This window comes from Mobula birostris, chromosome 22 (genome assembly GCF_030028105.1).
Source record: "Mobula birostris isolate sMobBir1 chromosome 22, sMobBir1.hap1, whole genome shotgun sequence".
NCBI lineage: Eukaryota > Metazoa > Chordata > Chondrichthyes > Myliobatiformes > Myliobatidae > Mobula > Mobula birostris.
In genome coordinates, this window is record NC_092391.1 from 25,480,419 (window position 1) to 25,506,486 (window position 26,068).

General features: G+C 42.8%; 1 protein-coding gene across 1 annotated transcript in view; it reads left to right on the plus strand.

Moving 5' to 3' along the window:
• Nucleotides 1–1,560: 1,560 nt before the first annotated feature.
• Nucleotides 1,561–26,068, plus strand: part of gfi1b (growth factor independent 1B transcription repressor) — a 28,768-nt gene continuing 4,260 nt past the window's right edge. The window contains exons 1-4 of the mRNA XM_072240391.1: nucleotides 1,561–1,744; nucleotides 11,745–11,864; nucleotides 22,417–22,578; nucleotides 24,661–24,926. Of these exons, the coding sequence (XP_072096492.1) occupies nucleotides 11,753–11,864; nucleotides 22,417–22,578; nucleotides 24,661–24,926 (540 nt within the window). The 5' untranslated portion in view covers nucleotides 1,561–1,744; nucleotides 11,745–11,752. The remainder of the gene's footprint in view (nucleotides 1,745–11,744; nucleotides 11,865–22,416; nucleotides 22,579–24,660; nucleotides 24,927–26,068) is intronic.

Below are 26,068 nucleotides of genomic sequence, written 5' to 3' on the forward strand. Positions count from 1 at the left end.
TTCTCCTCTGACCTCTCTCATTAACAAGGCACTTTCATCCACAGAGTTACCACTCACTGGATGTTTTTTTTTTGTACCATTCTCTGTAAACTCCAGGGACTGTTGTGCGCGAATATCCCACGAGATCAGCAGTTTCTGAGCTACTCAAACCTCCCCATCTGGCACCAACAATCATTCAGCAGTCAAGGTCATTTAGATCAAATTTCTTCCCATTCTGATGCTTGGCCAGAACAACAACTGAATCTCTTGACCATGTTTGCATGCTTTTACGCATTGAGTTGCTGCCACATGATTGGCTGATTAGATATTTGCATTAATGAGCAGGTGTGCAAATGTATCTAATAAAGAAGACACTAAAAGTGTATTGCATGTCCACATTCCAATGTACCCCAACCACGAGATTCCCCTAATAAAGTATGTGAGCATCAATTTAATTCTGAAGCCTTATGCTTTCAGTGATCGCCTCTCTGCATATTAATCATGGTGTCCTTTTATTGTATCAGTAATGAACTATAAATCGTTTATGCATAAATCAGAACCTTTACCAGTGGGGAAATATTATGCCAGGCTTCAATGCGTACACAGAACTGGACGACTATCATGAATGTTATGCATCTATGCATTTTTATTCTAAAACAAAAAAAGGGATTGACATTCTCAATAATATTTCTAATAATATTTGTCAGTGAACATCCTCCGGTCCCCATCGTTCACTTTATGCCTTAACCGAATACAGTATATACCGTTTTGTGTATGAGTGTATTTATCACTTTTATTTCACAACATATAAACGTGTATTTCTCTCTACTCCTGTCTCCCCCCCTTTCTCTTTTCAACTGAGTTTTTTTTGGCTTTAAGTTTTGTCTTTGTGGCTCTAACTTCGCGTGTTTTCTCTCTCTCTCTCTCTCTCTCTCTCTCTCTCTCTCTCTCTAGCAGGTGTAATTCAAGAGACTAGGATTGGAGTGATGCTGATAATAAAACAAGTTAGAAAAGAAAACAGTGAATCAAGGGGGCATTGCATGAGGAAATGAAGGAGATAAAAATAGATGTATGAAGGTAAAATCTGAGAGGATATTTCTGTCTCTGATGTTCGTGTGTGTGTGTTTACAATTACTGTTTCACCTACTGTACTTATATTTGAGAGGGTTTCATGCTTTTATATTAATACTTGTTCGCCTACATCTGTAGGATGTGCAGTATGTGACCACGTAGAAGATGTTGAAATATACCCATCAGGTCAGACAGCATCCGTGGTGAGAAAACAAAAGATCGTCGTTTCAGGGCAAAGACTTCATGGAAGAAATATAGGCAAAAACACGAATCAGTTCTCAGAGTAGAACGGAGATATTCCGATCAATAATGTCTTTGTACAACTCTGAGGACTGATTCATGCTTGTCTCCCTATCTCTTTCCTCATTTGATCTCTCCGTCAAAACAGCTTTGAACTTTACTCTTTTTCTATTGGGTACTGCGTGGCTTCCAGAGGGAGAGAGAGAAAAAAAGATTTGCGGGAAGAAATAATTATCAGATTGAAAAATCAGGGCGGGTTAGAAAGAGAGAAAGCGGGAGGGGAAACTGGCTGAATTTAACGGGCAGATTCAGCAGCGGAGAGAGAGCGAGGAGTTTGTACAAGTTCAGGTGCAACCTGTCCCGCAGATCCGGGAGCTCCGACTCCGGTTACAATTCACACGGGAACAATCAACACAAGTCAGGGACACGTCCCCCGTTGCAGTCTGCAAACTCGGTGAGTGTTGGTGCTTTTAAACTCAGCAGTTCGTTCACAAAAGTTACAAACTTCCTTAAAGGAAAAGCGAAACAGCATGCTATGTGTTTGAGATGCAACTAATAAATCTTTATAAACAAATATAAATTAGTAAGGAAGGTGGACCGATGTGGTATATAACATTCTTCGTTTGTATTTGCTCAGTGCATTGTGCTTGGGGCGTTTTGTGAATCGGAATTAAATAACCGGACCTGAACAGGCAATTTCTCCTGGTCCTTGTTTGTCCCTGCTTGAAGAAACAGACCACGATCTCAGTCTCCCCCTTATTCCTAACCACTCCTGGTTCTATTCAGCAGCCCCCTCCCGTCCGTCTCTCCCCACCACAGTCTTTCTCAAATTTTATTCCAATCCCTTTCTCGACACGCCCAGCAACCTAGACTTTCTCAAATCTCAAATTCTCCCCAATCGCTTTAAATATCAGTTTCCCCGCAGATCATTGTCTCCTCGGAACCCCGGTACTCTCAATTCCACGCTTTCCCCTTTCACAGTTCCCTACGGAATCCATTTGTCCCCCGTCCAAATGTCTGCCCGGTCCCCAAGCACAAGGTGAATAAAGTTTAGAATACATTTGGCGCTAAAGAGCAGTTGATTCAAGGACTCGGTCCCACAGTACAGTCAATCGTTTTAGGAGCGGCTGCAATAGTCGGAATAAGGTGAATTAATTTGCGTAAATGACACAATCTTTTGCTTTGCTGAGAATATTGTGTTACATTTTAATTTATAAGTTACAATGCGCGATTTCAATTGTAAAAATACTCGGTGATTGCGCTTAATACTAATATCAAACCCAGTAGACATAAATTCAGGGATCTTTTTGGAATCTGAGTGAGTCTCTGGGCTGTTTAACCTCCCGTCACGATTGGTAATGAGGGAGATAAGTTCAAAGTAAATTTATTATCAAAGTCATCATATATAACCCCGACATTTGTTTTCTTGCGGGCATACTCAGTAAATCCAAGGGAACGTAATAGAAACAGTGAGAGACCGCACCCAACTGGACGGCCGAGCAAGCAATGAACAAAAGGCCACAACATGTGCAATACAAAAGCAGAAGAAAAAGATAATAACAAGCAATAAATATCGAGAACATGAGATGAAAGCGAGTCCCTAGGTTGTGGGAGCAGTTTACTGATGGGGCAGATGAAGTTATCCCCACCGGTTCAAGAGCTGGTTGGGAGTGCGGGTCCTGACGCTCCTGCACCTTCCCGAGAAGAGAGCGTGGCCCGGGGAATGAGGGCCCTTGATGGTGGATGCCGCTTTCCTGCCACTGCGCACCGTGTAGATGTGCTCAATGGTGGGGAGGGCTTTACCCGTGATGGACTGGGCCGTGTCCACTACTTTTCGTAGGATTTTCCGTCCAAGGGCATTGGTGGTTCCACACTCGGCCGTGATGCAACCAGACAGCATGCTCTCCAGCACACATCTGTAGAGTCTTCGCAAACGTCCTAAGTGCGAGCGCTGCCGTGCTCTCTCCGTACACGCACATATATGCTGGGCCCAAGACAAGTACTCCGAAATGATAACACTGGTGAATGTAAAGTTGCTGACCCTCTCCACCACTGATCCCCTGGATGAAGGCTGACCCATGAACCTCCGATTTCCTCTTCCTGAAGTCAATAACCAGCTCTTCGGTCTTGCTGAAGATGTGGTTGGTGCGACACCATTGATCCAGATTTTCAATCTCCCTCCTGTACGCTGATTCATCACCACCTTTGCTTTGGCCAACGACAGGCCCTTGGCAAAATTAATTATGAGAATGGGGCTGTGTTTCGCCTCAGTCCTAAGTATAAACCGAATGGAGAATTACCTCCACCAGTCAAAGTGTGAAAGTATTTGGGAGGATTCCGGGTATAAATAAATCGTCAGGGCACCAGAAATCAGTGCCGTATTTTATTCCCAAAGAACTGATATTGAGGATGTATAAAGGGGATATAGTTCTCTTGTCCTCCCGCCCCCTCAATTCAGTTCTTCGGTGCCCGATGAGTTACTATCCACCTAAAGTAGTGAATGTCAGTAGACTCTACGGCCATGGCGGATGGTTTAAATTGGAACATGACCGCTATCCACCAGGTAGCATTAATACGATTAAGAACACTGACCCCCACCCCCTCAGTGGGGCAACTATACAGCTCTTGCGGGAAAATAAAATACTGTTTCAGAGGCCGACTGCGACTGAAATTGGAGGTAAACGCAACCGTGGCAGGGTGGCCACTTTCTTATCTCCTGGGCCAGCTGGATGCGCGCTCCGAACCTCACTCCAGATGTATTACTGTACTTGCATTTTACTGCCGTATTTAAATCAGATCGATTTTGATACCCTTCCGGCCCGCTGCTTTGCATTAGGCGCGCTGCCTGATCGGATGCGTTTTGTTTCAAATGAAGAGTTGGGTAAAGGTCCCGTCGCCCTTTTGTGATTTTGCATCTGCTCCCTGGTATTTACGCATTTTGCACGTGAGAGTGCCTCGGTGTTAGTTTAGCACCGAGGAGCTCTGTGCGGTGAAGTTGACCAGTATATACACTTCTACCAACATCATTGCAAGCAGTGGGACTTTGTGAGCAAATTAAAAACGGATTCTCCCCTCTGCATTGCAATATTGACCACCCTTCCGAGTTGGTTCGTTTGCTGTTAAGTGCGTTTTGAGCGTCCCGATGTCAGGGTGGGAGCTTTCAAAACCTGTTTTTTTTCTTTCGTTCTATAACTTAATCATGGTAGCCTAACCTTACAATTCTACAAAAGGACCCCTCATTTTATGATCTCAGTATGAAGGAGGAATGGACCGATTGAGACGAAGATTGACCCAGTCAGTGACTCCTGCTCTACCTTGGGTCCCTGCCCTATCACACGCACACTGGCCCAATTACGCATTACGTCAACATGTTGGGGCTTTTTAAAACGTAATTTCCATTCTAATAATCCTGACTCAGTTTCTTATAAATTCCCTAAGTTGGAGAGTCATGAAGTTACTCTGTACCGAAAGAGACCTTTTGGCCCAGCGAGTCTATTCAGACTTTATATCACATTTTTCAATTATCCTATCTCATCTAATTTTACTCTGATGAAAGGTCTTAGCCAAAATGTGAACTGTTTATTCCTTTCCAGAGATGCTACCTGACCTGTTAATTCCTCCAGTGTTTTGTGTGTGTTACTCTGGATGTCCTGCATCTGCAGAATCACCATTTTACTCTCCCTGTGTTCCCATTAATTCCCCCCCCACCCCAAGGTTTTAACACTCACAGATTAGGAGGGGCAATTTGCAACAGCCAATTAACCTACCAACCCACGTGTCTTTGAGATACGGGAACACGCAGAAAACACCTATGTGGTCACAGGGAGAACATGGAAACTCCACAAAGGCAGTCCCTGTGGCCTGTGATCTCACATTCTCCCTGTGACCACATGGTTTTCCTCTGGTGCCCTTTTTCCTTTGGGAATATTCCATAGTGATTTTTTACATCAGGGACCATTGCTTATTTGGGAAACAGTTAAGGCTTTCTAATATAACAGAATTGTTTCCTACGAATTCCATTGTCTCTATGGTTCAGCTGGTTATTTCTGTTAATACGAACACCCCAACCTCAAACACATACCTGAGTCGAAAAACCACAGATATGCCTGAAATACATTGAAATGTAGGAAACTCACAGAAAAACCTCAGCCAATCTTCCAACCTTCCCATTCTGTCAATAGGCTTCTGTCAGGTTTCGGGGAGGTGTGAAAAGAAGCGAAGAAATTAGAGGGAAAGGAAGCACAACAGTGAAGTAACATCTAGGTATCATTTATTTTTGCCAACATTTTCCATTACGTCCACTCCCCCACCCTGTTCACTTTTCCTGATGCTTTGAGTCTGGCTGGGGTGGAATATACAGGTGACTCACAGAATGATATAACACAGGGTAAGGCCATTTGTTTCCTTTTCATTATCTGCTGCCTCCTTGAAAGAGCTTTTCATTCTGTATGTTAAAAAATTAAGTAGCCAAAGCAGGGGTAGACTATTCCCCTCCACTTCACACTGCTTTTCCACAAAAACATGCCTGAACTTCTACCTCAGTAACATTTTCCTCTGTTAACATGATATCCCCTGATATCCTAAGATATCAGTCTGTCTTGAATACCTTCAGTGACTAAGTCTCCACAAATCTATTTGATAGAGGATTTTGAGGGACCATTACCCGCTGGGTGAAGATGATCCACCCCATCTCTTTCCTGAACAGCAGGTTCCTGGTTCCAGACACATCTATCCTGTCAGGTCCTGTAAGAATTTTGTATGTTCCTATGTATTTAACTCATTTATTCAAGGTCCACGTAAATTCTCTTTGCTTAATTTCTTCTCCTATGACTTTCAGGTAAATGAGCCTATGTTGAACTTGCTCTCTTACAAGTATACCCCCATTCTCTGGTAGGGAGATCAGCCATGTGCATACTATGACCTCACTAGCACCCTGTATAATTGCAGTAAGATATTTTTGCAACTATATTCAAATTCTTTTGCCATAAAATCCAAATTACTGTTTGCCTTTCACAATGGCTTTTTGTAGATATATATTAACTTAAGTCCATCCATGTCCCTCTGAATGTCAGCAGCTTTTTATCTCTCACAATTTAATAAAAAGATCTGTTTTTTCTCTACCAATTTCACATTTTCCACTTTATGTTATATATTTCATGTCCTTACTTATTTACTTAGCCTATCTATATTTCCTTGAAATGTCTCTGCACCCTCTTTAGTACTCACACTATCACACATATGTATGTATACTATCAGAAAACACAGATAATATTATGCTTATCCCCTCAGCCAAAAGATTTTGAAAGATGAGATCCCCACACTGTAGCACCTGGCCATACACAATCTGATTTGAAAATGACCTGTTTATTCCTACTCTTGGTTTTCAGTCTGTTAATCTCTCCTTAAACCATACCATTGCTTTAGCCCCAATCCTACATGTTCTAATTTTGTCTGATAACTTTTTGTGTTGCACCTTATCAAGGTCTTTCATCATTATGCATCCTTTGGTTATAAGCTCAAAAATTTCCAAAAGATTTGTCAAATATAATTTCCTTTCCTTTGATTCTACCCAGTTCTATTATTACTAGATATCATTTCACTAATTCTTTAATATCAATTACTAATGTTTTCCTACTAATGGAGGTCCATCTAACTATGTATTTCTCACCCCCCCCCCCCATTACTTAAATGGTGAGATTTCATTAGCTACCTTCCAAATTATGGAAACTATTCTAAATCTAAAGGAATTGTAGAGAGTGACAATCATCATCTTTTTTGGCAGACCCTTAGAATCAAAGATGCCCTGCTTCTAGTACAGGTCTGTGTGGTCTAGGGTGATTGATGAGGTCGCTGTGGGAAACACTGTCTCCTAGATTGATGGGATAGGAGGTTTCAGACATGATGGGTGATTTGCTTCTTTTCTGACACATGGGCTTCAGTCCTTCCCAAATGCTCCTAATGCCCAGGGATTGACAGAACTCAGTAGGAATTATGCATTTTATTTCAAGAATGCTGTGAGGACATCTTTGACTCTTTTTCTCTGTCTAGCTGGTTATCTCTCCTTGTGAGAGAACTTGGAATCAGATGTTTATTTCAGGAGTCCGATGTCAACTTATAAGTGGCATAACCTTTCCAATGGAGCAAAATCAAAGCCACTTGAGCTTTGGTGTTGGAGTTGAGACCTGTCAGAGGACACACTGAAATTGAGCCCTTTATCCTTCCGGTCCTCTGAGGGTCCCTGCTGCAGATGATGCAGCTACAGAAGCAAAGAGGAGGACAGGTATCACAGCTGCTCAACAGACCATGGATTTGAGGTCTTGGTCTTCAAATGACCAAAGCAGTGTTAGGTAGGTGCTGAGGGCAAAGACCAGTGAACCTTATGGTTAAGGACCAAAATTGGTGGATGCTGAGGATGGTGGTTGGTGACCCCAAAGGTCGGTGAATCCTGGGGTCAGAGGTCAGTGAGGGGCAAGTCCAGAGGTCCAACATCAGTTGGCAGGTCCAGAGGCATGAGGTTAGTCAGTAGATCTGGAGGCCAAAGGTTGGTCCAAAGCTCTGTGGTCAATTGGCAAGTCTAGATATCGGACTTTGGTGATCAGAAGTCAGGTTAGCAGGTGCTGCGAACGAAGACCTGTGATGCCCAAGGACTAGTACTGTGGTCAGCAGACACCAAGGGTGAGGGCCAGTGATTCTTGATAGGGGGGGATTTGTTTTGCTGAGGAAGAGTGACCTTAGTTCTGAAGTTTAGCTGTTGATTTGTCCGTATTGTTGTATATTGACATCGTGGGCATGCTGTGTTGGTGCTGGAAGCATAGTAACACTTGTGGGCTGCCCTCAGACTGCTGTTAATGCAAACAACATACAGCATTTCACTTTATGTTTCAATGTACATGTGGCTGATAAATCTAATCCAATCTAGGGCACTCATCAGTTTCAGCCCTCACAGAGAGGTGGGACCTGAGTCATGGGAAATGCTCCATGTTTTCCAGACCTCACCATGAATTATTATTGTTGGAAGTTGGACCTGTACAGTGCTGGTAGGTTGGTAGAGGATTTTCACCTTGAGAATATAAAGCCCATCCTCTGGTATGCTTCAGCAAATAAGTCAACAATGTCTCGGATGTGGGCATGGGTAATAGTCAACTGTGTCCTACAGTTAGAAGACTGAGGAAGTGGTGACCTAAGTTCTGGAGTTTAGATGCATAGGTTGAAGAGCTTCTCATAAGTGCTGAAGCTTTGCTCTGCACCAGCAGAAAGCTTACTAGAGATGAGATGCAGCATTGCAGTGAAAAACATTGGAAGAAATGTTTGGCTTTGACACAGCCTTTGTAGACTTTGGTTTTCAATGAGATTACCTACATTTTAGACTGTTTAATTAGGAGTATAACCTTCATTCCATCATGAAGCAAGTATAAAACGGAAACAAATTTCTACAGACAGCTGCATTTTGAAGAAGGTAATCATAGTTTCTCCCATCTTTCAGAATCTCAAGTTTTAGCGAGGGCATAAAAACATATTATGTATTTTGTGTTATCACAAAACAAGAGAAAATCTGCAGATGCTGGAAATCCAGGCAGCACACACAAAGTACTGGAAGAACTCAGCAGACCAGGCAGCATCTATGGAAAAGAGTAAACGTTGACATCTCAAGCTGAGACGAAGGAGCACCAGGCCATTGTCTCTCATAGCATCACTGACTATATTAACTCTGGGGATCTCCTGTCCACTGCCACTAACCTCATAGTTCCTTCTCCCTACACCTCCCATTTCTACCTCCTACCCAAGACCCCCAAACCTGCCTAGAGTCCTGCTGAAGAGTCTTGGCCCAAAATGTTGACTGTACCCTTTGCCATAGATGCTGCCTGGCCTGCTGAGTTCCTGCAACATTTTGTGTGTGTGTTGCTTTCAATGTATTTCGTGTTATCACAAACAAGAGAAAATCTGCAGGTGCTGGAAATCCAAGCAACGCACATAAAATACTGGAGGAACTCAGCAGGCCAGGCAGCATCAATGACAAACAGTAAGCAGTCAACGTTTTGGGCAGAGACCCTTCTTCAGGACTCTAGGCAGGTTTGTGGATCTTGGGTAGCAGGTTTGATGGTGAGGTTAGGATTAGTGCCCGAGTCCTGATGAAGTGCCTCGGCCCAAAACGTTGACTATACCCTTTGCCATAGATGCTGCCTGGCCTGCTGAGTTCCTCAGCATTTTGTGTGTGTGTGCTGCTTGTATTTAACGCTGCTATCTTCATTTCTGTTGGGGTTGTCACCTGGTGAAGAACAAATCTGCTATGCATGCAGATGGATGGAAGCCAGACAATGATTTGCAATGCAGCTCTTCAGTCACTGGGAGGAGTAGTTGAGATGGTCCTTGCCAATGACTCACTCTATGACAGTTGGAAGGGAGACGTCAATGATTAACATTGTCAGATTCATTGTTTTTCTTGGAAGTAAGTAGGATTACAGCATCTCTGAAGTCCACTGGCATATCTCCCTCTCCCCAGATGTGGATTCATGACTGAATCTCTTCAAAAAACATTTTAGACATTTCATAAAGGAAACCATACCCCCCCCCCCCCAGTCTGTGTTGTCCTTAGTTGGCATACAACCTTTTTGGCTTGTCAGTCATGACTGGTCACAGGGCTGGACTGTGCAGACTGCAATGGGTTGGGAAAAGTCCTGGTTGAGGTGGTATTCCAGCTGTTCCTTCCTGCATGTGTTCACTGCCTCTCTATCCTTGATAAATTCACCTCTGTTCCTGGCTTTCGGTGGGATAGGGCTTCAGATGCTTGGGCAATAGCAGATACTTGCCGCGATGAAGTCTGCACCGGCATGTCTATTGCCAGCAAATTGCTGGATCTCCTGTATGCTTTCCATCCACCATCTGTTCTTTAGGTCATGGATGTGGGTTGAACCTCTGCCTTCGGGGGCCTGTGGAGCTGTTTTGTCTTCTCTTGAAATATGAAGGAGTTTCCAATCTAGAAATGCCTTGTATTTGCACTTAATTAGTCTGTGGATCCCATCAATCAATCCTTGTTCTCCTTGGAAGAGTCACCAAGAGACTCTTCACAGGTACTGACTCCAGCAGACTTCAGGGCAGTCCATACAGAGTGCACAATAGTGCAGCTCCTAGAGGCAGGCATCGACAAGTTGTCTGAGGTGCTGTGTAAGAGGGAATATCTGTGTGGGGTCCTTGAGAGATTCAACATTTATTTTCTTCTAATCACATTTCTATTGACGTTAGTGTTTTGAGAACAGGTTGATGGAGATAATGGAGTGGTTTAAGGGATGATTATCCAGTCATCAGTACCTGTCACAGTAGGGGTGACGCAAACATACTTGCGGTCTCTAACCTGGACAATGAGGTTATCAAAGAAATTCCAGCACTTGGACCAAGAGTGTTGTCATCTTTCTGCTTGACAAGATCATTTCCTAAGCATTTTGTCAGAAGAACCCTGTTGAAGTTAGCTTTCCCTTCTTGTTTCTTGCCAATTTCCCAGGAAGATCGGTTTATCTCCCTCTTGGATGCTGATAAGGTCAAGATCAGAGTAGAAGTTTCACTAAGCCTCATCTACTGTATAGGTTTGTATGTCAATGACCCAAGCGAACTGAAGAATGGCAATGTCATTGTGAAAGTATCTGAGTTCCTAAATGCCGACAGCAGAGCGATGCTCAGTATTATCCAGGAGGGTCCTGGAGTTCCAGGACTTGAACTTCACATTGTGGAGTGGCACTTGTAAGCATGTAATTATTCTTTACGTAGGACAGCCAGTTCACACCAGCTCCCATGCTGGCTTAACAGAATGAGGCCTTGACCCAGAGATGAAGGGACCACAATGCCTTGTAATTTTACTCTATGGATTCTGCTTGCTTCATAGTCAATTCTTTCAAATCCTAGAATGACTGGGACTAGATCTTGAGCCTTGCCTCTTTTCCCCTTTTTCGTATGGCTGTATAATTTCTTTGAAAGTTATGATTAAATCTATGGATTCACAACTCTTCAATGTTGTGAATTTTGAATCATGACACTTGCTGCTCAAAAATAATCTCATTTTACTTTCAGGTTACTTTGCTAATTACATTAAATCATATCCTCCATTATGTTCCTGATATTAGTAAAGAAGTTATTTACTTTCTGTCAAAATTGTAATTTAGTCTGGCCTTAACCAGTTCTGCTCTAAGGAAATCATCCCAAGCTTCTCTGTTCCTGCTCTGTAACTGAAGACCCACATACTCAGAACCGTTCATGTTAATGTCATTGCATTTATCTCTAAGTGTGATCAAATGACTTCATTGGATTATGACTGGGGAGAGGTAGGGGGGAACCAAAATTATTTTAGCAGTTACTACATTCTGTGGTGTACGGGCACTTGGGATAGATGAATTTGGAGGCCCTTCCTCCTTTCTGGCAACTTCAACTTATGATTTTTAAAATTTCTTCCATCGTTTTTTCTCCAGGGTTCACAATGCCAAAATCATTCCTGGTGAAAATCAGAAAGACAAACTCATGTAATCAGCCCCGATACACCGATGATAAAGAGTCTAGCAAACTGGAGCCAGAATTGGCACCTCCTATTGGTAAGTTTCCTGTAGGGCAGGGAAATGTGAGATATGTTAATCCACATTTAATGTTAGAATGATACAGGGAAAGAGGGAGGTGGATTTTATGAACTGATTGTATCATGAATACTGTTTCTAACCTTGAATTCTTAATCCTTCCTTTGAGGGATTTATCATATTACAAGGAAAACATGTGAAGTTCTTTAGATATTTACCATGGTTAAATTATGAGCACCAGATAAACAAGATTTGTATTTTTGGGAATACACAGGAATAGATTGAGAGTAACTTGGAAAATGTGTAGCTCAGATGGTTGGTGGTTGGGTTGAGTTGTTCTCCAATCTTGGCAATCCATTTGCAAACATTTCGTCACCGTACTGATCAAGTCTCGGTATGGATTAATAAGACTGAAGAACAATTCGATTCAACCATAGACTAAAAAGTTTAGGATTTTAAATGGAATTAAGAGTAAACCTCTGCTTGTGGGACATTAAATTAAGGAGCAGTATCTTAAAATCTGAACCACAATCATGAGTTCAGGATCTTGGGAATATTCAAAAGATGACAGGAATGTGAAATACCCTTCCTGAAAATTAATTAATGACTTCAAATCTGAGATGTCGAAAAGGGAAGCTAAAGAGTTGGCACAGATGAACAAGTGATATAAGCAAGTCCAAGACCTACTTTTGAACACGTTCTTAAATTCTATCTCTCCTTTCTCTCTATTTTGTCCATTTCTTCTTTCTTGTAGTAATAAAGGCCCCATCATTCATGGTTACACAGGTCTTAAATTCATTAATTTATTAAACAGTGACCTGGACCATGATTTTTATCTCTTGACGAGAAGCATTTAGAGCTGAGCCAAGTGACCTTTACTCATGAAGCTCCTGAAGATCTGATTTAAGGTTATGTCCCATTTATTCTGGTACCGTTACCTGTAGAAATAAGAAATCAGAGAAATCTGGCCAGTTCTAAATGGGTGCTGGGAAGAAATAACTTGTTAATACAGAAGTGTGTGGTTTTCATTTTATTGGGACACTTCTGTCTACTGGTCTGTAAAAAAGGGAAATGTAAGAAGGCTGGCAGTCCAAAAATAATGTTTTGATTATATTAGATTAGATTATGAGGACACTCAGTCCTCGTTTATTGTCATTTAGAAATGCATGCATTAAAAAATGATACAACGTTCCTCCAGAATGATGTCACAAGAAAAACACAGGACAAACCAAGACTAAAACTTACAAAACTACATAATTATAACATATAGTTACAACAGTGCAAAGCAATACCATCATTTGATAAACAGCAGACCTTGGGCATGGTAAAAAAACGTCTCAAGGTCTCAAATGTAATTGGGCAATGAAGAGTTGGCTAACCTTTTCAATTCCAAAGCAGGAGAATTGCAGGAATTGACACCTCAGGTGGCCTACTGTATAACAGGCGAGTGTGGGAGGGGAGGTTAAGGGAGATCCTATAGCAAAACTTGCCAGAACAGTAGGAGCTCCTGTTAGCAGTTCTGTCTGGGGGAGTGTGCTGAAGGGAGATTTAGAAGTCAAGAGATTTGGAACTGGTTCTAACTAAACATTATTGCAGATATAGGTGAAAGGGAAGAATAAACTGCCAAAAAAAATCTCAACCAGCCAAGAATCAAGTGTTTACATGTAAACGCCGTCCTGATTATTATTAATCTCTTCGATAGGAGAGGATTTAGGTAGACAGTTGCACTTGTGCTGCAAATAGTAAACACAGATCATTATCTCTTCATGACCAGTATCTGTGGCAAAGCTGTCATGAGGGAAGATATTGCAAACTGTAATCCCAACTGCAACCGGTGGTAATGAGTTGGAAAAGAGATTTGCATAATTTTGCTGGTGAAGGAGGTTCCGTTCTGTTATATAAACAAGCCAAGAGAACAGTCTCAAAGGCAAGTGATCGCTGGCTCACCTGGGAATGAGATAAAACAGAGAAAAGTGTATTGAAGGTTTTCCTGCCCTCCCAGATGGCTCTGAAGTCTCCAGGAATTTTAAATACTGTACTAATATGCAATACATAGGACAGAACTCTGTTTGTGACTGCACGTAACTGTAGAGAGATGTAGACACATATTCGCACATCACGGAAACCAGCCTGCCCTCCAAGGAATTGGTTTACACTTCTTACTGCCTCAGTAAAGCACCTAACGTAATCAAAGACCCCACCCATCTTGGACAATCTCTCTTCTCCCCTCTCCCATCAGACAGAAGGCGCAGAAGCTAAAATCATGTATCTCTAGGCTCAAGGACAGCTTCTACCCTATCGTTTTAAGACTACTTGAATGGTTCCCTAGTATGATAAGATAGACCAGGGGTCCCCAACCTTTTTTTGCACCACGGACCGCTTTAATATTGACAATATTCTTGCCGACTGGCTGACAGGGGGAGGGGGGTGTTGTTCAAGTAGGGTTGCCACCTTTCTCACTCCCAAATAAGGGACAAAAGTAGCAGTCAAATACGGGACACTTGTGTTTACCCGGAGAAAGACTACCATGACCATGAAGCCTTGCACAGGCACCTGTGTGAACATGCGTGACGTGCGCATGCGCGTACGTGCCGATTTTTTTTCTACAAATCAGTTTTGGCTTAATCTTCCCGATTCTGTTAAGTGAAACTACACTGTACATACATTATTTCTACTTTATATAGGCTGTGTATTTATCATATCATTCCTGCTTTTACTATATGTTAGTGTTATTTTAGGTTTTATGTGTTACTTGGTATGGCTTGGTAGGTTATTTCAAGTTCAACATTGCGTGACAGGGAATGAGGAGAGGTGCAGCTGACTCATATCATTTCATATCGTTTCCTCGTGGCCCGGTAGCACATGCTTTGCGGCCCGGTGGTTGGGGACCGCTGAGATGGACTCTTGATCTCACAATCTACCTTGTTATAATTCTGTACCTTATTGTCTACCTTCAATGCACTTTCTCTGTAGCTGTTACACTTCATTTTGCATTCTGTTATTGTTTTACCTTGCACTCCCTCAATGTATTGTGTAACAAATTGATCTGTATGGACAGACAAGCTTTGCACTGAATATACTGCAATAATAAGCCAGTACCAGATTCTTAGAGTCATGCAGCATGGAAATCCATTCTTCAGCCCAGCTTGTCTGTGCTGGCCACCAAGAACCTGTCCATTGCACTTGGCCCATATTGTTCTTTGCTATGGGGCTTCTTTAAATACTTGTAAATGCTCCAAGATAATATGTTATCTGTTTCCAGTATGTTCCAGATTTTAACCATGCTTTGGGTGAAAATATTCTTTCTGAAATCTACTCTAAATCTCCCAAGTCTTAGCTTAAAACAATAGCCTCACAGAAACCTCTGGTAAGGGGGAAGAGTTTTTCACTCTCTACCCTGTATAAGTATGGGGTGTCAGGGAGGGGTAGCACCTCTGGTGGGGGAACATGTCGCGTCATTTGTCCACCTTTGGTCCCCACCTGGCACTCAGCTCTCACCTGTGGCTCCCCATAGCTATTTGCATATGACAGCAGCCACACCCTGGGCAACTGCTTCGACAAGCCGGCTAAACCAAGTGAGGGTAGCCGACAGGTCTCAAACCCTCGGTGAGATAGGGAGTTGTCTATCCCAGAACGTGAAGATAGACTCCGGTGGATTGAGTGGACGAGACCAATGGAAGGTCCAACGGTCAGGAAGGCGGTCTCTGCAAGCGTCGTGGAACGTGTAGAGCAGGACAAGACACAGAAGACGTCCTGGTCATCCACTGTGCCTAGTCCCATCTCCAGCCGTCTCGACTCTGTCTTGCCACTGGATCCAGATGGGATTTGGGAAGAGAGAGTGAGGCTGACACTGCACAACTCTCCCTCACTTAAATCCAAACCACGCGCTAGTCTCGACACCATCATAATGGTGTCGAGGTCCTCATTGACGTCGATAATGGACGAACACATAAGCACCTTATAATTTGATCTATCTCAATCATGTCTGCTATGGAGAGATAAACCCAGCTTCTCTAGTCTCTCCTAGCTGAAGCACATCTCAGGCAATATCCTCTACATGCTCTTCAGAACAATCATGTCCTTCCTCTAACGTGGCAATCAGAAGTGCATTCAATACTACAGCTGTGGCTGTATCAATAGTTTATTTTAATGGATTGCAAAAGATGTTTTCAAAACAAATGTTCATGAAACAATATAGAATTATTGGCAAGAAACCTATTGGACATTGGCATAAAGGCTGCCTGACATTCCCTGCCAAGGAGTGAAGAAAGTTGTTCAGTTTCTGATTGGCCTTGGATAAGCCAGCAATGGTGGGTTTGTGGAAGGGGTGGGATGGTAGGAGTCAGAGATGATAAGATTCAGTCTAGTTTATGTTACTGAACTGTGCTCATGCCTATGCTGTTCCCGCAGTGGCACTTCTTTTCTGTGAGCGTGAACTCACGATGTTGAGATACATCCTGGGATACGCTGGGACACATCATCAGTGATGTAACCTCGGGTCTTCGGGTGTTTCGGGGCTTTCAACATCAGACACTCTTGACAAGGCAACCCAGCCAGGGTTGATCAGGCCCTGACTTGTATCCCAGCAGCATTGGTCCACGGGTCACACCTCTTGATCTGTGGCCACCTGGAGGCTTGCTCAACGAACTCTGTGACAGTCCTGATGGCTTTTTTCAGTCCCCATAAGGCCAAAGAGGGAGTTGCTTCTGCACAGTGAACAGCCAGCAAAACGGCTACACCCCGTCTCTATAGGTTCGCATTATGCCCTCCACCCCTGTCTCTGGTACTAGTCTACCAGCTCCTGGTGCTTGGCTTTATTATGTTCAAACACCTCCTCAATCTGGCCTTCCCCAGGAACTGTCAGTTTTACCATGGCCACCTGCTTCAAGGCTTCCGATGGAATGAGCACACCGGGCCTCAGGGATGATGATGCAATGAGTTACTTATTTCACCTCTGGTTTGCGGATTCAAGTTAATTACAGAGATTTCGCAGTGCCGTGCTTTAAGAAGGTTGCACCAACTCTGACCCTAACCCCGATGAAGCCCGTGTGTTTCATCTGAAGAATCCCAAGACACTTATCAAGACAGACAGGAGATAGTTCTCCTGTGTTGTCATCAACTTTATCTCTTACACAACATCAACATTATTATATTACTGATTCCATTGGGGAGAAGCTACAAGAGCCTGAAGATCCATACAGAATGATTTAGGAAAGGTTTCTTCCCCTCCACCATTAGATTCCTGAACAGTCTACGAACCCATGACAACATGCACAAAATGCTGGCGGAACTCAGCAGGTCAGGCAGCATCCGTGGAAATGAACGAACAGTCGGCGTTTCAGGCCGAGACCCTTCCTCAGGGCAGAAACGTAATCCCAACTTGGCCCGAAACGTCAACTGTTTGTTCACTCCCACGGGTGCTGCCTGACCTGCTGAGTTCCTCCAGCATTTTGTGTGTGTCTTGCTTTGGATTTCCAGCATCTGCAGAATTCCTTGTGCCTATGAACCCATGAACACTACTCAGTCCTGTTACTTTTTGCAATATTTATTTATTTTGTAATTTATAGTAGTTTTTACATCTTTGTGTTGTACTGATGCTGCAAAGCAACAAATTTCACATCCAAAAGTCAGTGAAAATAAACCTGATTTAGGATCACCAGAATTCTGATTATAGTCTATTTTGTGACATTTTGAGATCATAAGAAATGTCATACAACTTTACTATTTTTTTCAGCTTTATTATTAAATCCTCTTGTCTTTAGCATCAATCTGTGCAAATCTATTCACAGTCTTTTCCAGAGAGAATCATGAATACAATGGTGAGGAAGTTGATCAGAATCCAACTGGATTCAATTTCGGGTGCCACACCTCAGCATGGATATATTTGTTTTGGAGAGGAGGTGACACACATTTAAATGGGATTAAGGGGTTAAATGGTGAGGACAAGCTTTGTCCCCTGTTACCTTGTTTTTGGAAAGCAGGGTTGATTCGATTAGGATGTTTGCTATGATATAGATTGTTTTCTGTAGTATGGAATCACGTCACTAGTCTTGGCAGGGCTAATGTAATGAGAGGAAAAAATGACTATGATTGTTGTGCAGCATTTCTCTTGGATATTGTGCAAAGACCAGCAGGCTCAGATGTGAAACCCTCATGCCCAGTCAGCTGGGTACTCATCATGTTAGCTATCACACATCTCAATGGTCTCCATGAGGTGTCTGCACCAGAGCAGCCATTAAGAAGGTAGACCCACCATGAGACAGATCCTGTCTACACAGACACAGGCTCTTCAGGAGAAGGTCCACCTCAGATAGGTGCTCAGCACTGAATAGAATATCAGTAGGAAAAGCCTTCCCTTTTCCTCCCGACTGACCCCTCAAGATGTATAGTAAGGGGTTCGTTCACCTTAACTAGTCCACTCCATGACCTCCCAATTGAAGCCCCCATTCCCTGTGTCCAGCGGCTTCAAGTCTAGAGACCAAGTTAAACCTCTCCTTCATGAAGGGGTTGTGCCATCTCTTTGCTACACTTGGAATACCCCCCCCTCTCCACACACCATGGAAGGGGACCGGGAATGGAATTTTGCCCCTGATGGTCGTGATCAATATTCCTGACTGCTGGCATTTGGCAGGTTGGGGATACTGGGGATGCTCAGAGACTGGAGCATCTAAAGGAAGTGAATCGGGAGCATAAGGAGGGAGGAAACTTTATGCAACTGTAGAAATAATTTTCAGGCATCACCTTCCTAGAATCAAAAATTCAAAGTTTTAAAACTTGACACTTGGGTTTTAGTACCATTCACAACTGAGTTCAAGCCAATATTTATAAAGATTCAGCATAGTATCCCTGTTTTCATATTCTACATTTAGTGCCCACTTTATTAGATACCTCCTGTACCTAATATAGCGGCCACTGAGTGTATGTTTGTAGTCTTCTGCTGTTGTAGCCCATCCACTTCAAGGTTCAACATGTTGTGTGTTTAGAGATGCTTTACTGCACGATACTGCTGTAACACATAGTTATTTGAGTTACTGTCGCCTTCCTTTCAGCTTGAACCAGCCTGGCCATTGACTTCTCTTATTAACAAGATATTTTTGCCCACAGAACTGCCGCTCACTAGAAGTTTTCCTGTTTTTTGCACCTTTCTCTGTAAACTCTGTTGTGCATGAAAATCCCAGGAACTCAGCACTTTCTGAGATAAGCAACAACAAGAGAGAATCTGCAGATACGGGAAATCCAGGCAACACACACAAAATGCTGGAGGATCTCAGCAGGCCAGGCAGCATCTATGGAAAAGAGTACAGTCGAGGTTTTGTGCTGAGACCCTTCATCAGGACTGGAGAGAAAAAGAAAGAGGAGAAGCCTTCTTACTCTGGCTTCTCGTCTTTTTTCCTCCAGTTCTGATGAAGGGTCTCGGCCTGTAATGTCGACTGTACTCTTTTCCATAGATGCTGCCTGGCCTGCTGAGATCCTCCAGCATTCTTTGTGTTGCTCTGAAGTAATCAAACCATCCGGTCTGGCACCAACAACTATTCCACCTTCAAAGTCACTTAGGTCACATTTCTTTCCCATTCTGATGTTAGGTCTGAATCTCTTGACCATGTCTGCATGCTTTTATGCATTGAGTTGCTGCCACATGATTTGCTAATTATATATTTGCATTAACGAGCAGGTGTACAGGTGTATCTAAGAAAGTGGCCACATTGAACTTTTCAGGTATCACCTTCCTGAAATCAAAAATGCAAAGTTTTATAACTTTACACTTGGGTTCTATAGTGCCATTCATAACTGAGGCCAAGCCTATATTTATAAAGGTTCAGCATATTATCTCAGTTTTCATACTCTATATCAAGTTTAACTTTATTGTCATTCAACCGTACACATGTAGGCCGCCAAACAAAACTACGTTCCTCCAGACCAAGGTGCACAACACAGTACATATAACTCACACACAAAACACATAAAGTAATATGATTACTATCACATTAACAAATACTGGGGTCCATTTGCGACAGAATTAAAAAGTAAACAGTATAACACTACTGGCATTTCATGTGTGATTAGACCTGGGTGGAGGTGGGGAGTTCAATAGTCTTATGGCCTGGGGGGAAGAAGCAGTTTCCCATCCTAACAGTTCTTGTCCTAATACTATGGTACCTCCTGCCTGATGACAGGGGTCCAGGAGGTTTATGGACAGATGGGAGGGATCCTTGACAATGCTAAGGGCCTATCACTCCTGACAAACATCTCTAATGGGTGGAAGAGAGACCCCAATAATCCTCTCAGCAGTCCTTGCAATCCTTTGTAGGGACTTGCCGCCAGATGCCTTGCAATTCGCGTACCAGACGGTGATGCAGATCATCAGGACACACTTGATGGAGCTCCTGAAAAAATTGCTTGCCTTAGTCTCCTCAGGAAGTGGTGGCATCGCTGTGCTTTCTTGACCAAAGAGGTTGTGTTGAGGGACTAGGTGAGATTGTCTGTTTGTGCTCTCCGAAAAACTTGGTACTCCTAACTCTCTCCACGGGTGAGTCGTGTATGTGCAGTGAGGAGTGGTCAGCCTGAAACCTCCTAAAGTCCACAGTCATCTCTTTGGTCTTGTCCATGTTGAGACTCAAGTTGTGGTGCTCGCACCGCTCTGCCAGCTGCTCTGCCTCCTCTCTGAAAGCCGTCTCGTCATCGCTGTTGGTGAGGCCAACCACTGTTGTGTCATCAGCGAACCTGGTGATTCAGTTTGAACTGGATCTAGCAGTGCAATCGTCTGTCAACAGCGTGAGCAGCAGCGAGTTGAGCATGCGGCCTTGCTGCTCAGTGCGATGGAGCTAGAGATGTTCCTGCCAACGCGGACTGACTGTGGCCTTTCTGTCAAGAGGTCCAGGATCCAGTTACAGAGAGGGGTGTTGAGACCCAAAGAGGACAGTTTACCCTCCAGCTTCCGAGGGATGATTATATTAAACACCGAACTGAAGTCAATTAACAGCATCCTGGCGTATGAGGCACCATTTTCCAGGTGGGACAGGGCGGAATGGGTGCAGAGGCTATGTCATTATCTGTGGACCAATTTGAGTGATAAACAAACTGGAAAGCATCCAATGTAGCAGAAAAAAAGGGATTTAATGTGATCCATAACCAGCTGCTCAAAGCGCTTCATTGTTGTTGAGGTCAGTGCCACTGGACAGTAGTTGCTGGGCCAGTTTAGTATCGCCCTCTTGGGTACCAGGACAATGGTTGCCGCTTTGAAGCCTGAGGAGACAGTCGACTGTTCCAGAGAGATGATGAAGACGTCAAATAGAACTTCTGTTATCGGAGACTATTATCATAGCATTACTCTTATCTACTATTGATAAAGCCCAGAGTTGCACATGCTCTATTAACCTTTCTCTCCATCAGTCTGGCAACTTTCAATGATTTATATTCCCACTTCCCTTTGCTCCTGCACCCCTTTGCCTGTCGTCATTCTTACCATCAAAATCCACCATCTCATACTCCTACAGCATGATTCATCAGCCAGATGCCTGCCCATTTAGGGGGCATTTAAGAAAATCTTTGAAAGGCGCATAGACGATAGGAAAATGGAGGGCTATGCGGGAGGAAAGGGTTAGGTTGATCTCAGAGTGGGTTAAAAGGTCAGCACAGCTTTGTGGGTTGAAGTGCTTGTACTGTGCTTTTATGTTCAATGTTCCACCAGCCTGCTCACAGTACACTGTTCTGCAATCCATCACTACATCGGCAAGTATTAGAGGAACACACACAAAATGCTGGAGGAACTCAGTGGGTCAGGCAGCATCTATAGAGACGAATAACGGTTAACATTTTTTGACCTCCACCAGGGTGAATGAAGGGTCGCCCAAAACACTTATTCCTTTCCATAGATACTGCCTAACCTGCTGAGTTCCTCCAGAATTTTGCATATGTTACTTTGGATTTCCAAAGATTCTCTTGTGTTGATGTTTGACAAGTTTTAAGTCATCTACCAATTAGGTGCAATGATTCTGTTTTCCTTTGAAACTTTAAAGCAGGGGTTCGCAACCAGGGGTTCGCTGACCCCTCAGTTAATAGTAGGGGTACATGGCATAACATAGGCTGGGAACCTCTGCTTTAAAGAAATTTTTTCATCTATGATGTGTTTTAGGACATCCTGCCTCAGTATAAGCTACCTTTTCTTCCTTACCCAACATCCAACTCTGCAACAAGAGCCTGTGATATTTTCTTGTGCAAAATTGAAAGCCCAATGGGTTTTTAAACACGGTATTGAGAAGTCAAACCAAGACACCAGATTCGAATCAATTTTGTTCAAATCTGTTCTACTCACTTGCTGAATGGCAGGCAGAAGGTAACAAGTAATTCTTGCACCACTTACGTTTTTGGACTGAGTTCAAAAATGAGGGAGGTTTCATGTGAGGAAAGGACATCACCTGAATCAAAATTGCACCAGTTTCCTTACAAAGAGTGCTGAGATAAGAAATAGAAGTGAGAAATAATAAAAACTGTTGGGACTTAATACCAATGTGAATGTTTTATTCTTTTTTGTCAGACTTCAGACGAATGATTAACTTTCACTGTTTTTCTGTAGAGTTGCCCATATGGTCTCCAGTAGAGCACACCGGCCCCTCAGCTGGGGCGAAAATTCAGAACAGCAAACATGAGCAGGAGGGCACTGCCTGGGAGAATGGCAGAGGCTATGAGAGAGCCTCACTGAGCTTGCCTGAAGCCACTACATATGATTTCACTCCAGGTACCGAGATCTTATGCACTCTTGCAACAGGCTCTTCAATTCATCCCATTTCAAACATCTTAGCAGGACTAAAGAAATATTCGTGTGCCAACCTGATTTTCATTATACCCACTTACAGACAAATCTTATGAATGTACAGAAAGAAAGATAACTTGTATATTATAGCACCTTTCATAATCTAAGACTGTCAAGGCAATTATAAACATCAATTATTTTAAAGAGTGGTCATTCAGAGTTGAAAGTTCAAAGTAAACGTACTGTCAAAGTATGTATGTCACCATGTCCTCCCTTGAGATGCATTTTCTTGCAGGCATTTACGGGAAAATAAAGAAATGCAATACGGTTTATGAAAAACTATAAGTAACAAATTGACAACCAATATGCTAATTTGACCAAATAATAAAAAAAAGTAAATAAGTAATACTGAGTTTTAGAGTCTTTGAAAGTGAGTCTATTGGTTGTGGAGTCAGTTCAGTGTTGAGGCGAGTGAAGTTATCCACTCTGGTCATTGTTGAAAACATGGTTCATATACAGCAAGCTCCCATAGACAGTGATATTTGATCAAATCGTGCTATTATGATTTTGGTGGCTAGGACACTGGAGAGGACTTAGCATTTTTTCCCCAAATACTGCCATGGGACCTTTAAGGTCTCTGTTTAAATCACATCTCCAGCTGTGGAGGCAGACTGTCAGTGGAGAGGTATTCCTGAAGATCTGTTAGATAACATAACTGCCATCGACTGTGGTCACAACAGTCAATCAGGAGAGGGTTTGCTCCTCCCGCAGTTGTATATCTTTGTGCCCAGTAACTGTTGGTATCTCCAAGAGCTGTAATAAATAAAGATAATAGGAAAATGTTGCAAATTTGTGCCTTTGGGCCCTGAAGTCATGAACGGAATGGAATGGCTGTCTCCTTTTAAACTGTTAATTTACAGCATGTTCAGACAGGGTTCTTGAACTACTGGCATTCTTCTCAAATCTACAAATACAGTAAAACGCCAATAATTTGCTATTCTACTTGCTAGATATTGTTTTCTGAAATTTCCTTAGTCTCAACAGGATCCTATACACTCGACTCTCTTGAAACACACTGGAGTCCTCTTTCAATGGCTGCTTTCATATATACTGGGGGGGGGGGTTCTAGATCCCGTGCTAATTTAAAACTTTGACTGTAAAAGTTGTTATACTAGAGTGTAATATCTTAAAAAATGGTGAATAAAAGTCCGTTGGGTATTAATGGGGAATAATAGTTTGGAAAGGCTGCCAGCCCAGCACTACCAAAGAGTTGGTGGAGTGTTCTGTATATTTAGTGTTGATCATTTTGTAATGGCTCAGCATTATAATAAGTTAGTGTGATGTACAGATAAAGAGAATATGGTTTACAAGAGTGAATTTGTGCATATAGATATATCACAGGATCTTTGTCAAGCAAAGATCAACAGCAAAGCTTACAAGGACTTGTATATTAAGGATCGTTTGAGAGGATGTTTCAGGGAACTTCATAAAGGAGGGAAGAGAGATGGAGATGGAGAATGAAAGTTAGAGTTAGAGTTAGAGTTAACTGGGGTGGGAGTGAAGTGTAATTTAGACCTAAGTGGTTTAGCTGTTAAAGTTACGATTGACAAAAGCACAGTGATGATAATCGAGGGTGTGCTAGAGTTCGTACTAATCTTTTGGAGTTCATTTGGGACATCAACCACGAGCCAGTTCGGCATGTGAGACTTGGTGCAAATTAGGGTAGCACCAACAGAGTTTCAGTTTTAGTGGAAGGGGGTCACACTGGAATAAATGCAATAAGTTATCCTAAAGGAAACAACCGAGATTCCTGGGCTGAGAGTGTGATTTTGGTGGTGATAAAAACCATTTAATGCATTGGTTTTTATTCAACACTTCCGAAATGAATTACGTCTGTTCAATGGATCTTGATGTGGGCAGGGTCTTTTGACTGGACATGCTTATGGAGATTTCATTCTGTCTGTTCCCCTGGGGGAAGATGGGGAGTGGAGTTATCGGTGCAGTAGCGGGGAGAGTGATGGAAATGCAAAATTTAAAAAATTGCATGTGACATCCTTTCTGTTGCAGGCTCAGGTTCCCATCTCTCAAGATCTTCTGGCAATAAAGATTGCTTGTTGACCTCCGCCTACAAGCCAAGCTTCCCCTGGAGCCCGTTCCAGAATGTATATGACTTCTGCCATCTCTCCCCCAGCTTGCAGAACACCCTGTTAGTGGATGCAGGTGGTTTGTACAGGTCCTCTGTTTCAAGTCCACTTGAGATTGATCAACCCATTGACTACAGCACTCATTACTCCTCGGAATCAAAGTCGTACCACTGTGTGAAGTGTAATAAGGTAATTGCTACTGGCACTCAGTAAAACTGGGTTTTACAGTGGGATGGGGCTGCAAGGATACTTTGCATTCTTTTGTGTTTTCCTAAGGCTGTGGGTTCAAGTCTCACTCCAGACACTTCAGCATGAAAGCTATGTTGATGTTGCAATGCAGTACCAGTAGCGAAGTGCAATTTTGTTGTCAAAACTTTGTCTACCTTTTAAAGTGAATGCAAAAGATCTTATGTGATCATTTTGCAAGGAGGAGGAAAACAATGACTGTCCCTAAATCAACAACTAAACGCTGATTGTTTTTTGACCTTGTCCTACAAGTAAAACTTCCCCTGGAACTCATTCCAGAACATGCACGATTTTGCAAACTCTCGTTGAGATATCACTCCACCCACTCAGCCATAATCAAATTGCTGTTTGTGGGATCTTGTTCTGTGCAAATTGACTTTCATATTTCCTTTACAACCACAGTGAATACACTCTGGGAAAATACTCGCAGTGGTCACTTTATTAGGTACAGGAGTGGAACCCTGCATGGTCTTCTGCTGCTGTAGCCCATCTGCTTCAAGATTTGACGTGTTGTTTGCTCTCCTGCACATCACTGTTGTAACTTATGGTTATTTAAGTGACTGTCATTTTCTTGTCAGCTTGAACCAGTCTGGCCATTCTCCTTGGACCTCATTAAAAATCTGCTTTCACTCAATGGATGTTTTCTGTTTTTTGTACCATTCTCTTTAAACTCTAGAGACTGTTGTGCATGAAAATCCCATTACATCAGTAGTTTCTGAGATACTCAAACCACCCCATCTGGCACCTACAATAATTCCGTGGTCAAAGTCACTTAGATCACATTTCTTCCCTATTCTGATATTTGGTTTGAACAACTGATCCTCTTGACCACGCCTGCAGGATTTTATGCATTGGGTGTTGCCACATGATTGTCTGATTGGATATTTGCATTAATGAGCAGGTGTACAGGTGTACTTAAAGTGCATATTGAATGTACATCGTTGATTATAAATCACTCGCGATCCCTTAAGGTCACGAAAGGTTCGATTTTGAGCACATCCCCAATTGTTTCACATTTGAGAGTCCAGGTGAATTCTTGAATTGGAAGCTATCCACCGTAGAGTTTATGTTGGGAATTTAGAATG